The sequence below is a fragment of the Rhinoraja longicauda genome, chromosome 12 (genome assembly GCF_053455715.1).
Source record: "Rhinoraja longicauda isolate Sanriku21f chromosome 12, sRhiLon1.1, whole genome shotgun sequence".
NCBI classification, from domain to species: domain Eukaryota; kingdom Metazoa; phylum Chordata; class Chondrichthyes; order Rajiformes; family Arhynchobatidae; genus Rhinoraja; species Rhinoraja longicauda.
In genome coordinates, this window is record NC_135964.1 from 50,250,037 (window position 1) to 50,265,647 (window position 15,611).

The window sequence follows — 15,611 nt, forward strand, 5'->3', positions numbered from 1 at the left end:
TTACAAGTGGAAAAACAACTGGTGCAATCAAAGATCCTGACTACGGGCGCCGTCTGTACGGAGTTTGTACGTTCTCCCCGTGACCTGCGTGGGTTTTCTCCGAGATCTTCGGTTGCCTCCCACACTCCAAAGACGTACAGGTATGTAGGTTAATTGGCTGTGCAAAGTAAAAATTGTCCCTAGTGGGAGTGGGATAGTGTTAGTGTGCGGGGATCGCTGGGCGGCACGGACCCGGTGGGACGAAGGGCCTGTTTCGGCGCTGTATCTCTAAATCTAAAAAAAAAATCTAAAAAATCTAAAGTTGGTGTTTAATATTGATGGAAAATTTAAAAGCTACCCTTTTGCAGTTGCTGAATCAACACTCTTCCATTCTGAACACAGTAGCCAGAGTACAAAATGGTACACTGGTTGAGGACATCCTTTAATGAAGATATCGCATTATCACTAACCGTATAGAGCCACCCCCCCGCCGATGACAACAGGAGCAAATTATATAACATTTGATTTATGCAAGACACCACAAATTGGAAGAGTGTAGAGATTTCAAATGGTTTCTGGGTGGCAGGGGTGCAAGAAATAGGAAGGGGCATGGTCACGGAGCCATTTGAGAACAATGATAGTTGCTAGTATACAAAATGATACTGGCCTTCATCTGTCAGGTAAAAACAAATCCAAAAAGCAAAAGCTAAAAATCAGATCAGAAACCAATGAAGGTTAGTAATCACGGGTGTTAAATGTCAAGGACTAGATAGGAATGCCTGAGACAGGGACAATGATGGATTGTCTGGTTATTTTAATGTTCAATGACACCAAGGTTGTACACGGCCTGGTTTCGCCTTAAACACTGGTCAGAGAGAGTGCAGCTGGTAACAGAATTGCAGCAGGACTCCAAGACAATGGGTTTAGTCTTCCCAATGATCAAGTAAAGTAAATCTCCGCTCTAACATTATTGTATGTTGGACACAAATCATTGTGTGAAGGGTGGAGTTCTTAAGTACGGAATAGATTGGTTAAATTAGTTATTAGGGAACAGATTGGATAACAGGAGGAGTCAAGGAACTAATGCCAGAGAGTGTACACAACTGTGAGGGAATAAATAGCCAGATTGTGCATGAAGTCTTGGCTCCTCATTGTTTCATGACAATGATACAGAATTGAACAGAACTGCCAAATGCCAGGGGAATTGAGAATACCAATTTGTGTCGTCAAGATAAATTTGACGGAGCAAGGAAACAAGGATCCTAAACAAAATAGAAGTCAATGGAATTTGTCATTACACTTTGTTGCAAAAGTCTTTCTGCTTAAGATTGGGGCTTTTTATTGATGACTTCAATGCTCAACCGTAATTACAACTCTTATGGAAACAAAGCAGTTCACATTACTGGGCTCGCCTGCCCAGAGTGGAAGGAGTCGGGACCGGCTGCAGGAGGTAGTGCATTCAACGGTGGAGTGGGCCGCTGGAGGCCCTGCAACAGCCTGGGGCTAGGCTGGATGGAGTCCGAGCACATGGACTGCACGTGGCCTACAGCGGTGGAGCAGTGGCAGAGGACACCACTGGTGACGCTTGGCCAGGCCGACCCTGCAACACCGCCAGGACAATGGGCCTTCATGGTCAGGTCAAGAATCCTGCAGTAATAAACTGGGATTTGAAAATGGTAACAATTTTGTGACTGCACACTGTCTCAGTGTACTACTACTACACACCGATCAGACAACCACTGACAGGCGAAGTGAATAACATTGATTATCTTGTTACTATAGCACCTGCCAAGGGGTGGGATATATTAGGCAGCAAGTGAACAGTCAGTTCTTGAAGTTGATGTGTTGGATGCAGGAGAAATGGGCAGGAGTAAAGACACGAGTGACTTTGACAAGGGTCAAATTGTTATGGCCGGACGACTGGGTCAGAGCATCTCTGAAACGGCAAGGCTTGTGGGGTGCTCCCGGTCAGCAGTGGTGAGTACCTACCGACAGTGGTCCGTGGAGGGACAAACCACAAACCAGCGACAGGCAGGGTTGTTGGGCGCCCAAGGCTCATCGATGTGGGAGAGCAACAAAGGCTATCCTGTCTGGTCCGAACCGACAGAAGGTCTACTGTGGCACAAGTCACAGAAACTTTTAATGGTGGTCACGGGAGGAATGTGTCACAATACACAGTGCATCGCACTCTGCTGCGTATGGGGCTGCACACAGAGGACGAACAGCATATTAGGCAGGTGGTCATAATATTTTGGCTGATCGGTGTATATTTGTACTGTATCTGAGATGCTAATCTACGATACATCCAAGTCCTTGTGTCAAGTGATACATATAAAACTGTATTTCACTGTACGTGACAAATAAGTACCATTGAGCCATTACTCCTCAAGTGGATATATGGAACATTCAGATTTGACAGGGAACATCCAAGTTGCCATAAATATACCCACCAAGGGCCATTTTTAACCGCCACAAAGTTCCCTTAAATCATTTATATTTTTGATTTTGGCTTACTTGTGAAATTCTTTCAATATCACACAAAGAATCTAGGAATATGGCAACACGACAAAGGTTTGACAGAATTGTTGTTACCAGTAGCCAAAATGCTTCAAGGCAGCTACCTTTCAACAACTACAGATGGGCAGTAAACTGGAGATTGCCAGCTTTGCTCTCACTCCTGAGGACACAAAAGGCAGCCTCAATGACATCAAAAATGTAAGTTACATTATTTCGAATGTTTTGGCTCTGCCAAGAGATGACAACCAACAATTACTGTATGCATGGCTCTGGCAGGTGATGGTCACCAGAATAGAAGTACAGGCATTCTGCTTACACAAGCATGTAAACTCGGTCACCAAACCCATACACACTCTCTTGTGAAGCAACAGGCAATCACTGTTTTAATCTTGGAGTGCAGTGGAGATCCACTGGGAGCACAGTGGGCCACAGTTTAAGAATAAGGGGTAGACCATTTAGAACGGAGATGAGGAAAAATATTTTCAGTCAGAGAGTTGTGAATCTGTGGAATTCTCTGCTTCAGAAGGCAGTGGAGGCCAATTCTCTGAATGCATTCAAGAGAGAGCTAGATAGAGCTCTTAAGGATAGCGGAGTCAGGGGGTATGGGGAAAAGGCAGGAACGGGGTACTGATTGAGAATGATCAGCCATGATCACATTGAATGGTGGTGCTGGCTCGAAGGGCCGAATGGCCTACACCTGCACCTATTGTCTATTGTCTATCTAGTCTGGAGGAAGACAATTTTATACAAATATCCTGACGACACTTTATTCTGCTTTGTACTCAGGAGCTCCATTATATTTCAATTACATATTGGGTACTCCACGTTTTTAAGTAAACATACATTCTATAAGGTTTTGTGCACTAGATGGAAAGGGGGACTCAATTCCATTGATTCTCCATAACTGCCAGATGTTGGGGAGGAGGGACCTGATATAAATACAAAAAAATTAAGACTCGGGGTAAACAGTCAGAACCTTTCTCTCACAGTGGCAATGTCAAAGACTAGTAGGCTTTAGAGGATTAATGTTTAATAGGAGATATATGGGGCTTTAAAAATAAAACAGAGTGGGAGCTGCTTGGAATGCCAAGGGTGGTGGTGGAGGCAGATTTGATAGCGGTGTTTGAGATGATTTTAGCATAGAGGGATATGAATTATGTGCAGGCAGATGAGACTAGTTTACCGTGGCACCATGTTCGGTACAGCCATTGCAGGTCAAAGGATCTGTTCCTGTGCTGTACCATTCTATGTTTGTTATACATAAATAAAAAAGATATTTATATTATATATAATATACAGGTTGGAATGATTATATATAGACCAAAACACATACACTGTGGCGCGTCGAGAGAGGCCCGAAATAAAGGCGAGGAGCCGGGTATTTTGGGGCGTTTGATTTATTACTCAGTTATCAGACGGGTCGAGTCTGCTGGGATAGCTTCGCGCCCAAAACCTTGTCCTTATATACCCAGTACAGGACCGCCCTCCTGGACTGGTCCATTCCCATGCCGAGGGGTCGGTAGTGGTATGGCCCGACTCTTGGGAGCCGCCACAGGACCCCCCCCCAGAGCCGCCAAAACACAATGATAAAACTATTCTTGGAATTGGACTTGGTAGCAAAGATGAAGTTTCATGATTACCTGGATGGCCAGAACCCTTTAAGCCGAAGAACTCTTCAAAAATACCTTAATTCGATAATTAAAGATGAACACCAGTTTCAGTACATGACAAAAACAAGCCTGTTCTGTCCAACGCACATTCCTTAAGTTAGGACAACCAATGTCTTACTTATTTATGCATGGGATAGGGACATACACCATCGAATGCCCAGTGATTACATTGCACATTCCCAATTGCATGCCCCATGGTGGGAGGGCTATGCCCGTGATAGAACAAGAGGAGTTGAGTATAGGAGCAAAGAGGTCCTTCTGCAGTTGTACAGGGCCCTAGTGAGACCGCACCTGGAGTACTGTGTGCAGTTGTGGTCTCCAAATTTGAGGAAGGATATTCTTGCTATTGAAGGCATGCAGCGTATGTTTACTAGGTGAATTCCCAGAATGGCGGGACTGTCGTATGGTGAAAGACTGGAGTGGCTAGGCTTATATACACTGGAATTTAGAAGGATGAGGGGATCTTATCGAAACATATAAGATTATTAAGGGGTTGGACACATTAGAGACAGGAAACATGTTCCCAATGTTGGGGGAGTCCAGAGCCAGGGGCCACAGTTTAAGAATAAGGGGTAGGCCATTTAGAACGGAGATGAGGAAAAACTTTTTCAGTCAGAGAGTTGTAAATCTGTGGAATTCACTGCCTCATAAGGCAGTGGAGGCCAAGTCTCTGAATGCATTCAAGAGAGAACTAGATAGATCGCTTAAGGATAGCGGAGTCAGGGGGTATGGGGAGAAGGCAGGAACGGGGTACTGATTGAGAATGATCAGCCATGATCACATTGAATGGTGGTGCTGGCTCGAAGGGCCGAATGGCCTACTCCTGCACCTATTGTCTATTGTCAGATCAGTCTAACCCCTTACGTTCTCATGTTGCCATTGCCATACCAGGCCATGATACAACCAGACAGGATATTTTCTACAGGTACATCTGTAGAAATGTTAGACGAGTTGGCAACATGCCAAATTTCTTTAAATTACTGTAAATAATACAGTAGATACATTGAAATGCCTTTTATGTGATCAGCCCAGGATAGGTCACCCGAGATGTTAATGCCCAGAATTTGACAACAGCTTGCTCTGCTGCTGAGCATTTATTGCTTGCTTGGCCACTTGGAAATAATCAAATGTGTCTACAATCTACAAAATGTGTCTACAAATGTGTCTACAATCACAATAAGGTCAGACTAGCCAAAGGCAAATTGTAATCTAAGATTTTGTTTTGCATGAAATATGGATTTCCGTCGCCCTGTTAACCATTCTAACTGATCTACCAATGCAGAAACCAACTGGAAGGAGCAATACCAAAAAGCCTCAACATTAAAAAACTGAAGAAATTGGGTCACCAATCAATTAATCGTCATTTTTCCATTCCTCATCAATTTGAAAGCTTTTAAAAAGATATGTGATGTACAGCATACCGTGCCGAGGTCTTGACATCCATTGCATCTTTTTGCGTATGCAAAGTGACATATTGCATTAGCTTGCTTGAAGTCATGCACCATAATTGACATTTCAATGCCAAGGTTCAGTTTGTAACCCCCTGCCAGGAACCATCACAGATTGGAGCTCCTACAGAGCAAATCAATTCCATTCTGTCCACTGATTCAGCATTCTAGGGAGATTGGGCTGCTGCGAATTGAATAGCATCCAAAAAGGTTGGATTTTTCATATCACATCTCTCACCAACAGTGAATTTTTACGGTTACAGACTTGTGCAATTCGTCTCCAGCAGACCATGGCCTCTCACAAGCTGGGGTGTAGTCCCCATCTCCCAACCTACCCCATTGTGGCCCTTGCGCTTTAAACCTGCAACTCTACCACTACAATGCTGTGACACTATATTCTGCGCTCTGGTGTTTTTCACGTTGCATCACTTGTACTTGTATATGGCTTGATGATACTCGAGTGTGATATGATTTCACTGGCTAGCACAAATCTTTTCGCTGTATCTTGGTACACATAACGATAATAATAAACCAAATCAAACAAGTATCCGACTTTTCTTTTAAAATTAATCGGTTATATCATTGTCATAAATTAATTGACTAAAATCATTGATGGGTGCTGTCTGTGTGGAGTTTGCACATTCTCTATGCCCCGATGGGTTTCCTCCAGTTTCCCCCTCCATCCAAAAGATGTTTGGGTTGTCAGGTTAACTGGCTGCAGTAAATTTCGCTGTGTAGGTGAGCAGTAAAATATGGGGGAATTGATAACTATATATAGAGAGAGAGAGAGAGAGAGAGAGAGAGAGAGAGAGAGAGAGAGAGAGAGAGAGAGAGAGAGAATAAAGCTGGATTAGATTAGAGTAGATAGACAAAATGCTGGAGTAACTCAGCGGGACAGGCAGTACCTCTGGAGAGAATGGGTGACTTTCCGGGTCACGACCCTTCTTCAGACTGCTGTCAGGGGAGTGGGCGGTACAGAGATAAAATGCAGTCGGAGACAGTAAGACTGGTAGGAGAACTGGGAAGGGGGAGGGGATGGGGAGAGAGGGAAAGCAAGGGCTATTTGAAGTTAGAGAAGTCAATGTTCATACCGCTGGGGTGTAAGCTGTCCAAGCAAAATATGAGGTGCTATTCCTCCAATTTGCGTTGGACCTCACTCTGACAATGGAGGAGGCCCAGCACAGAAAGGTCAGTGTGGGAATGGGAGGGGGAGGTAAAGTGTTGAACCACCGAGAGATCAGGTAGGTTTAGGCAGTCTGAGCGGAGGTGTTCAGCGAAACGATCAGAGCCTGTGCTTGGTCTCGCCTGGTGATTAGTGTAGAATTAGTCTAATGTGTGGTTGATGCTTAGCATGGACTTGGTGGGCCATCTAACCCCATCTAACAAGGTGCAACAATTTGCCCTGGCGATGACAAGTGCCACAACTTGAATATTTCTGTCATAGATTTATTCTGGTAAAATGCACTTTCACAGGACTTAAAATTTAAATTAATACAGGTGCTCCTCAACTTATGATGGTTCGACTTATAATATTTCGACTCTGTTCTGGTGCAAACGGCAGCTCACCACAGCTCGCTTCCGGTCACGTGATCACGTGTATCCAATGCATTTCGACTTACGATATTTTTGGTTTCCGATGGGTTTCTCCCATCGTAAGTTGAGGAGTACCTCATGGAGGCTTACATTTGAACAATTAAATTGTTGAATACATTAGGTTTATTTGTTTTGCTTTATCTCGTCTGATTTTTTCATTTTTTGGCAAAAATCTGAGTTTCTACCACAAAGCTTTCATCATTAAGAGGCTTCTCTACTTTAGATCTGTTTAGGTACATCTAAAATAATACAAGTTCATGTGCTCATGTCCCACAAATGACAGTGGAGTTTTTCCACGATTTGAACATTTTAGCCTTATTAGAGAGGAATACTCTGCACTTTGGTAAAGGTGATAAAGGATGATCTTTGATTTACTTTTAAGTCGAGAATAGATTTTGCCATTTAGGTAGCGCTTTATTCAACACGCCTTAACTATATATAGTGAGTTGATGGGATACCAAAATCAATTATTTCTTTAAATATTGCTTTAAAATATGCACTGGAGTAGATGCTTCATATGGATAATATCTCTTTACACCTCCCGACAGAATGGTAAATCAGACAGCACGCACAAGGTATTTTTCAAGTTCAACATTACCACCCCACAAGTGACATTAAAGCAGTTTCTGAAACCATTAATCAACACTTTGAATGAGATTGTGTATATTTAAAATCTTTCCTACTGCCAGATTTTCACAACCACAAATTTGAGTTGGTTCCGAAACGGCAATAGGCCTACTACTCTTTACCACAACTAGTTTCTAAATTCAAGCACAATATTCATTTGATATTTTAACCACAACATCTGGCACTGAATGGTTTGTGGGCCTGCAGATTCCCAGCCAAGTAGTACGACACCCCAACTTAGAAATACACCAGCCCTTCACCATTGCCAGGTCAATATATTAGAATTCTTTTAATTTTAGACCCTTTACTGGATCAAAGACAGCTTTTTTTGTTTAGTTTAGAGATACAGAGAGGAAACCGGCCCTTCGGTCCACCGACTAGCAATCCCCACATATTTACACTACCTTACACACACGAGGGACAATTCTACATTTATACCAAGCCAATTAACCTACAAACCTGCACATCTTTGGAGCATGAGAGGAATGCGAAGATCTGAGAAAACCCACGCAGGTCAAGAGACAATAGGTGCAGGAGGAGGCCATTCGGCCCTTCGAGCCAGCACCGCCATTCAATGTGATCATGGCTGATCATTCTCAATCAGTACCCCGTTTCTGCCTTCTCCCCATACCCCCTGACTCCGCTATCCTTAAGAGCTCTATCTAGCTCTCTCTTGAATGCATTCAGAGAATTGGCCTCTACTGCCTTCTGAGGCAGAGAATTCCACAGATTTACAACTCTCTGACTGAAAAAGTTTTTCCTCATCTCAGTTCTAAATGGCCTACCCCTTATTCTTAAACTGTGGCCCCTGGTTCTGGACTCCCCCGACATTGGGAACATGTTTCCTGCCTCTAACGTGTCCAACCCCTTAATAATCTTATACGTTTCGATAACATCTCCTCTCATCCTTTTAAGAGAAGGTACAAACTCCGTACAGACAGCCCCCGTAGTCAGGATCGAACCCAGGTCTCTAGCGCTGTAAGGCAGTAGCTCTACTGTTACGCCACCATGTCGCCCACATTGCTGCTTTTCTTTGATTGTCACTTTCCAAAGTATCGTTTAAGTGGGTTTCAAGTTCCCAATTGAAATTGGTTACAACTCGGTTTGACTGGGAACCAGAAAGTAGTATCACAAATACAACTTTGATTCAGCGAGCATAATATAGTGTTCGTGAATTCATCACCTGCGTTATATCCAATGTGTAATGGAAGCGTGTGTTATAGCTGGACTACCCGTATCAGACATTTTTGCTGTATAATTCAGTTAGGTTGGCACTTACCTCCGATTTAGAAAGTTGAGTTTAATTCCATTCGGGAGCCTTGGGCATAAAAGAAATCTAGGTTGACGTTCCAGCGCAGCATTGAACAGAGATGTACTTGGGCATAAAATTACAACCCAACATGATATCTGTTCTGAATCCAACAGTGTTTTTAGGTTCAGGTCAGGGAACTAGGTTCTAGCACCGACAGAATGCTGTGCTTTTAGGGGTGCATTCTTTCATAATTGGAGAGCTTATCAGAATCACAGAGTCATACAGCATGGAAACAAGCCCTTAAACCCAACTCGCCCATGCCGACTAAAATACCCCATCTAAGCTGGTAGAAACAAAGAACTACAGATGCTGATTTACACAAAAGGACGCAAAGTACTGGAGTAACTCAGTGGCTCAGGCAGCATCTCTGGAGAACATGGACAGGTGATGTTTGGATTGCTAAATCTTATGATCAAAAGGATTGCAAATCCTGTCAGTATTATCCAAAATAGCATCTAACTGGAGCTTTATTTTATCATTGCATCCCAGCCCTTCGGTATGAAGGCCAACATTCCACTTGCCTGTAGATTTTTTCGAACCTCTCCAAAAGCTTATAGATAATATGCTCCTTCAGTTCCTAACTTCCAGAGAACTCGACACTTAATGCTATCCTGCCAAAACGAAGGAACCTGCTCGCGGTCATACTTGGGAGATGTTGAAACTGCAGGTGCTAGTTTACACAAAAGGACACAATGCGCTGGAGGAACAGATCAGGGAGCATCTCTGGAGAACATGGATAGGTAACGTTTGGGGTCAGGATCCTTCTTCAGGCGTAGTTGGAAGCACAACTTGCTGTTCCAGTTGCCCAGCTAAAGGAAGGATGTCATTAAACTAGATAGGGTATAGAAAAGAGTCATCACATTGTTACCTGGGCTTGCGGGTTTGAGTTATTGCAAGAGGTTGGATGGGGGGAAACTTATTTCTTTGGAGCGTAGGAGGCCGAGGGATGCCATACTGAAGTGTATAAAATCATGAGGGGCATGGATAAAGAGAACATTCAACTGTAGAGAATTTAAAAACTAGAGGGCATAGCCTTACGTGATAAGGCAGAGATTTAACAGGGATGTCAGGGCAACTATTTCCACTCAGTGTAGTCCATATTTGGAAAGAACTGCCAAATGAAGCTTAGAGATAGATACAGTAACAACTTTTCAAAGACATTTGGATGGATACGAAGGGATAGGGGGCTGTGCGCTAAATGAAGGCGTATGGGACTAACCCAGCATGCCAACTTGGCAGACGTGTGCAGGTGGACCGAAGGGCTTGTATCTGTGCTGCATAGCTCCACTAATCTATCATAAAAATGCAATGTTATTAGCCTGGAGGGCAGGTTCTGTGGTGAAATGAGCAAAGGATTTGTTAGCCTGGGAAACAATGCATTTCTCCAAACATCCAGGGAATTTAACTGCATGCTTTGGTGTTATGTCTGCAGGGGCTGCAGGCAAAGAACTAACAAATGCAGAGTACTGGAGCAGTGACAGAGATTGTAGTGATGTGGGGGAGGGGGTGGATGGATAAAACAGGAGGCACCATGAGTCAAGAATCAGTATTAAAGGATTTGTGTCTATTTTAATCCTAATGTTCTGAACAATATCTATATGTTACAAAATCCTTGTAGTCCTTCCAAAGCACAGAATATGCAATGGATTAAATTTCAGCAAATCACACGGGCAACAATGTCCTTAAGGAGAACATAAATGGAGAAGTGGCTCAGCGGGATAGGCAGCATCTCTGGAGAGAAGGAATGGGTGACGTTTCGGGTCGAGACACTTCTTCAGACTGAAGGGTCTTGTCGAGAAATGTCACCCATTCCTTCTCTCCAGAGATGCTGCCTGTCCCGCTGAGTTACTCCAGCATTTTAGATTTAAACCAGCATCTGCAGTTCTTTCCTACACATAAATGGAGAGATGGACTGATTCAGAGTTAATAAGAAAGCAGGCTAGGCAGATAAAATAAAGGGATATTTGCTTGACAGATCGAATACCATTGATACACTTACACGAAGCACAAAGAATAATGAATTGTATGTAATTTGGGAAACATGCAGGTACTGAGATGCAGGTGTAGCCTCGAATACATGACCAACATCAGGGATGGCCAAGTTGGAATGAGGAGGACAACCCTGTGCATAAAAGTGGTCCTGTGGGAAATGAGAAACGATAGACACACACGTGTATAATCCAAGCAACATACAAGTGAAACAATATGGAAAGTACTAGCTAATTCAGGGTAGCAGATTGCTAATTTGTATCGGTGCTGAGTCACCACAATACGAGCAGACAGGTAAAGTTGCTCAGTTGGGCAAGGATGGCGTTGGAAAATCATAATGTACCTGTCATGGGGGATTTGAACATCCCACAGGTAAAACATACAGATGAGGACAGACGTTGAGGGAAGAACAAGAAAACAAATGCGCAGAGACAGTCAGGGATTGCTTCCTCATGCAATAGAAGATGGGGGCAAAAAAACGTTATAGCAATTTACTTTAGTTTAGAGATGAAGCGTGGAAACAGACCTGTCGGCCCACTGTGTCTGCGCCGAACAGCGATCCCCACGCACTAGCACGTTCCTACGTGGGTCAATTTACAATCTTTACCAAAGCCAATTAACCTACAAACCAGTATGTCTTTGGAGTGTGGGAGGAAACCGGAGCACCCAGAGAAAACCCACACGGTCACAGGGAGAACGTACAAACTCGATACAGATAGTACCCATAGTCGGGAACAAACACGGGTCTTTGGTGTTGTAAGGCAGCAACTCTACTTCTGCGTCACTGTGCTGCCTCAATTAGGGTGCTCAGCTACTCATAAAAACATACTGCAGCAAGGCTTCTTCAGCAGTAGTTCCCTATTCTGAGGCCTTCAAATAAGATACATGAAAATAACGATGCCTCCAATTTATCCTCCAAGTCAAACGCTGGTCCACCTTGGAAATTCACTTGCTTTTTGTTCTTTGTCACTGGGTCTAATTATTACCACCCTGCCAATTATCAACATTGTAAGAACACTTTCATAGATCATACAGCACAGAAACAAGCCCTTCTGCCCAACTCATCCAAGTCAACCAACCCGAGATACTCCCGTTTGCCCGTATTTGGTCATAACCATCTAATCCTTTACAAAGCACCTGTTGTAATTGCACCCGAATAACTTCCGCTGACATCTCATTCCCTTCGGGAAAACGTTGCCACTCAGGTTCCTATTAAATCTCTCCCCCCTCACATTAAAACTAAAGGGCACAGATTTGTGAGGGGAAGATTTAATAGGAACCCAAGGGGCAAAGAGACTGATCATACACCTTGTCTACGCCTCTCAGTTTTCTAGACCTCTAACGGTACAGCATGCAGCAGTTCAAGGTGACTGGCTACCAATGCAGGATGTCCTGGGATAACATACCTCATAGAAACATAGAAAATAGGTGCAGGAGGAGGCCATTTGGCCCTTTGAGTTGGTCACATGGCTGATCACATGTCTGAGAGAATTAGATACAAAATGGCAACTGCATGACTTACTACATAATTATTAAAATACTATTTTGTTTAAAAGCACATTCATTTGCCATATCATTGCTTTCCTAATGCATAGCATCACTACCTTCTCAATGAGGGGAGGATTGGGTTAACATACGAGGAGCGTTTGAAGGCTCTGGGCCTGTACTCAGTTTAGAAGGATGGAGGGCCTTCTAGACTCTCTGGGCCAGAGTTTAGAAGAATGAGGGGGGGAATCTCATTGAAACCTACCAGGTAATGAAAGGGCTAGAATGGTCTTGGAAAGGATGTTTCCAGTAACGGGAGAGTCTAGACTCAGAATAAAATAACCTCTTTCGAATGGAGATGAGGAGGAATTTCTTTAGTTAGAGAGTAGCGAATCTGTGTAACTCAATGCTATAGAAGGCCATGGAGGCCAACACAATGGATATTTTTAAAGCCAAGATTGATTGGTTCTTGATTAGTAAGGGCACCAAAGGTTAGGGGGAGAACACAGGAGATTGGAGTTGAGGGAGAAAAATAGATCAGCCATGATTAAATGGCAGAGTCAACTCAATTGGGATGAATGGTGTAATTCTGCTCCTATGCCTTATGGTCTAAAGCCACCAGAACATCTCCAAATCATGGTATATATATATATAATCAAAGTCAGATGAGCAACAGGCCAAAGCCCTTTAACAACAGTGCACCTACCTCTTGACAGTATTGCAATATTGCTTCTTTTGTGCCAAAGCAGCTGTTCATTCCAGAGGGATCAGAAACCCACTTGCCGGTCTGTACATTTACATGCATGTTCAGCTTGCCACAGAACATGGCAATTTGGGGTTCCGTTGCCAACAATCCAGCACCTCCATCAGTTGGAACCTAATAAACAGAATATTGATTACTAATTGAGAAAACTGCAGAATCTTTAAGTAACATACAAAAGCCACATAATTTCTTGAAAATATTTCTTGCTCCAGTACATCAAACACATGGGCCAACTGGACTTTGGAAATTGTGCCAAAACATGGCGGCACCCACATGTGTCATACATGTTTAATAAGCTTGTCACTGTATGTCAGTGCACTTGACAATAAACTAAACGCATATTAAGAAAGAATTTTATTGTGCAGTTGCATACATGACAAATAAAACACCATTGAACCATTCAAAAAAGTTTGAACACAGGTCCAAATTGCAAATAAATAAAGAGAAGGTCAGTAACAGGCAAACAATTGTTTTAAAAAACAGCCTGGAGCTCTGGTACAAATCTGCAACCCAATTAAAGGAATTTATGACAGTTGCTGGAAATAGTGAATGCTCCCTATTGAGAAAAGTGTTAGGGGCTGGTTTCGTAATATAAGAATGCTGAGTAAACCTTTCCAAAAAACATTGTGATATACGAAAGACGATGCAGAATTCTACAATAACACAGCAAAGACTTTATTTGGTCATTGGGCCCAAAATAAGTCTTGGCTCTTTGAATAGTAATTAAGTTAATCTTATCTTTCCATCTTTCAAGTATTTCTACAGCCCTCTATGATTAAACTTGTTCTGGTTCTTTGAGGTTAACAGTGGAGTTTAAAAGTTCAAGTCAATTTTGCTTTTTTAGCCTTCAACCTTCAACCGCTGGGATCAGCGACTCTTTACAATAGTAGCAGCACATGATAAAGATAAACACTGCCATATTGTTGCACCCTTCACAGAAATCCCCTTTGTTCAGCCCGTTGCCCTCCTCCACCTTCTGCAACCTAGTCTAAATTTTCCTCTCTCAATTCTGAAGATTCTCAGAGCTAAAACATTAACTCTACACTTCTAGGATGATGGCAAAGTTAACATCGCTGCTGGACAACGACTCCCACCCCATGCAGGACACTGTCATTGCACTGAGTAGCTCCTTCAGTGACAGACTCCTTCACCCCAAATGCGTGAAGGAGAGATTTAGGAGGTCCTTCCTTCCCGCTGCTGTGAGACTGCACAACCAGCACTGCTCCCAACAGACGAGTCAACAGTAAGTTAAGAACACACAGAAAACTGATGACAATTTATCCTTGTCTTTACTTTTATTTATAATGAATGATCTCTTGCTATCCACTTTGCTGCTGTAACACTGTAAATTTCCCCGGTGTGGGACGAATAAAGGAATATATAATTATTATTACACATTATGCCCAGTATTTCCCCCCAACATTTTCTGTTAAAAGTTTGCCACTGGATGACTCTACTTTTCACTTCCATTTTCTTAGCAAAATCTTCATGCCTTCATAAATTCTAGGAATAATTAGGCCATTCGGCCCTCCACATTCACTCTATCCAAGCCTATCACTATTTGGCAAGTTTCAATGAGCTCAATGTTAACCCAATCATTCCTGGAATCATTCTCGTAAACCTCCTCTGGACCATTTCCAACATCAGCACATCCTTCCTCAGATATGGGGCCCAAAACTGCTCACGATACTTCAAATGCAGTTTGACCAGTGCCTTAAAGCCTCAGGAGGAACATCCCATTTCTATTGGTCTATTCACAACTGGTCTAACCTCATGTTCCTGGAAACATTCAAGTAAACTTTAAAAAGCTAAATGCATCATTTCATGCAAGTATTTATTTAGCAAAAAAACATACAAAGATAGACGTACAGCCCTAGTAAATCTATTTTGGGTGGTAAACAGTTCAAAACATTTTCATGAACTCCACAACACATAGCACTTTAGTGACTTGTTTAACCATTGCCCCAGTCCTTTCACCAAGTACTTCAAAGCAACTACTTATGGCTCAGTTCTTGCACAGAATCAAAAAATAAATTTATTGGTATTACCACACGTTTCCCTACCAAAATACACCATCCCACACGTTCCTGCCTCTAATTTCATCTACCCACAGCCCTCTAGAAATGTATCACCATTTCACTGCAGTTCCACGCATTTGTGCCATTGGGCATATTTCAAAATGGTGTCATGTCCACTAATACGAGTCAATAGTATAGATCTAAAACACC

At 42.8% G+C, this 15,611-nt stretch overlaps 1 protein-coding gene across 2 annotated transcripts in view; it reads right to left on the reverse strand.

Moving 5' to 3' along the window:
• LOC144599006 (amyloid-beta precursor protein-like) overlaps positions 1 to 15,611 on the reverse strand; it is a 161,654-nt gene that overhangs the window by 103,448 nt on the left and 42,595 nt on the right. For both annotated transcript variants that reach the window (XM_078409728.1, XM_078409727.1), the window contains exon 2: positions 13,327 to 13,497. In XM_078409728.1, the coding sequence (XP_078265854.1) occupies positions 13,327 to 13,497 (171 nt within the window). The remainder of the gene's footprint in view (positions 1 to 13,326; positions 13,498 to 15,611) is intronic.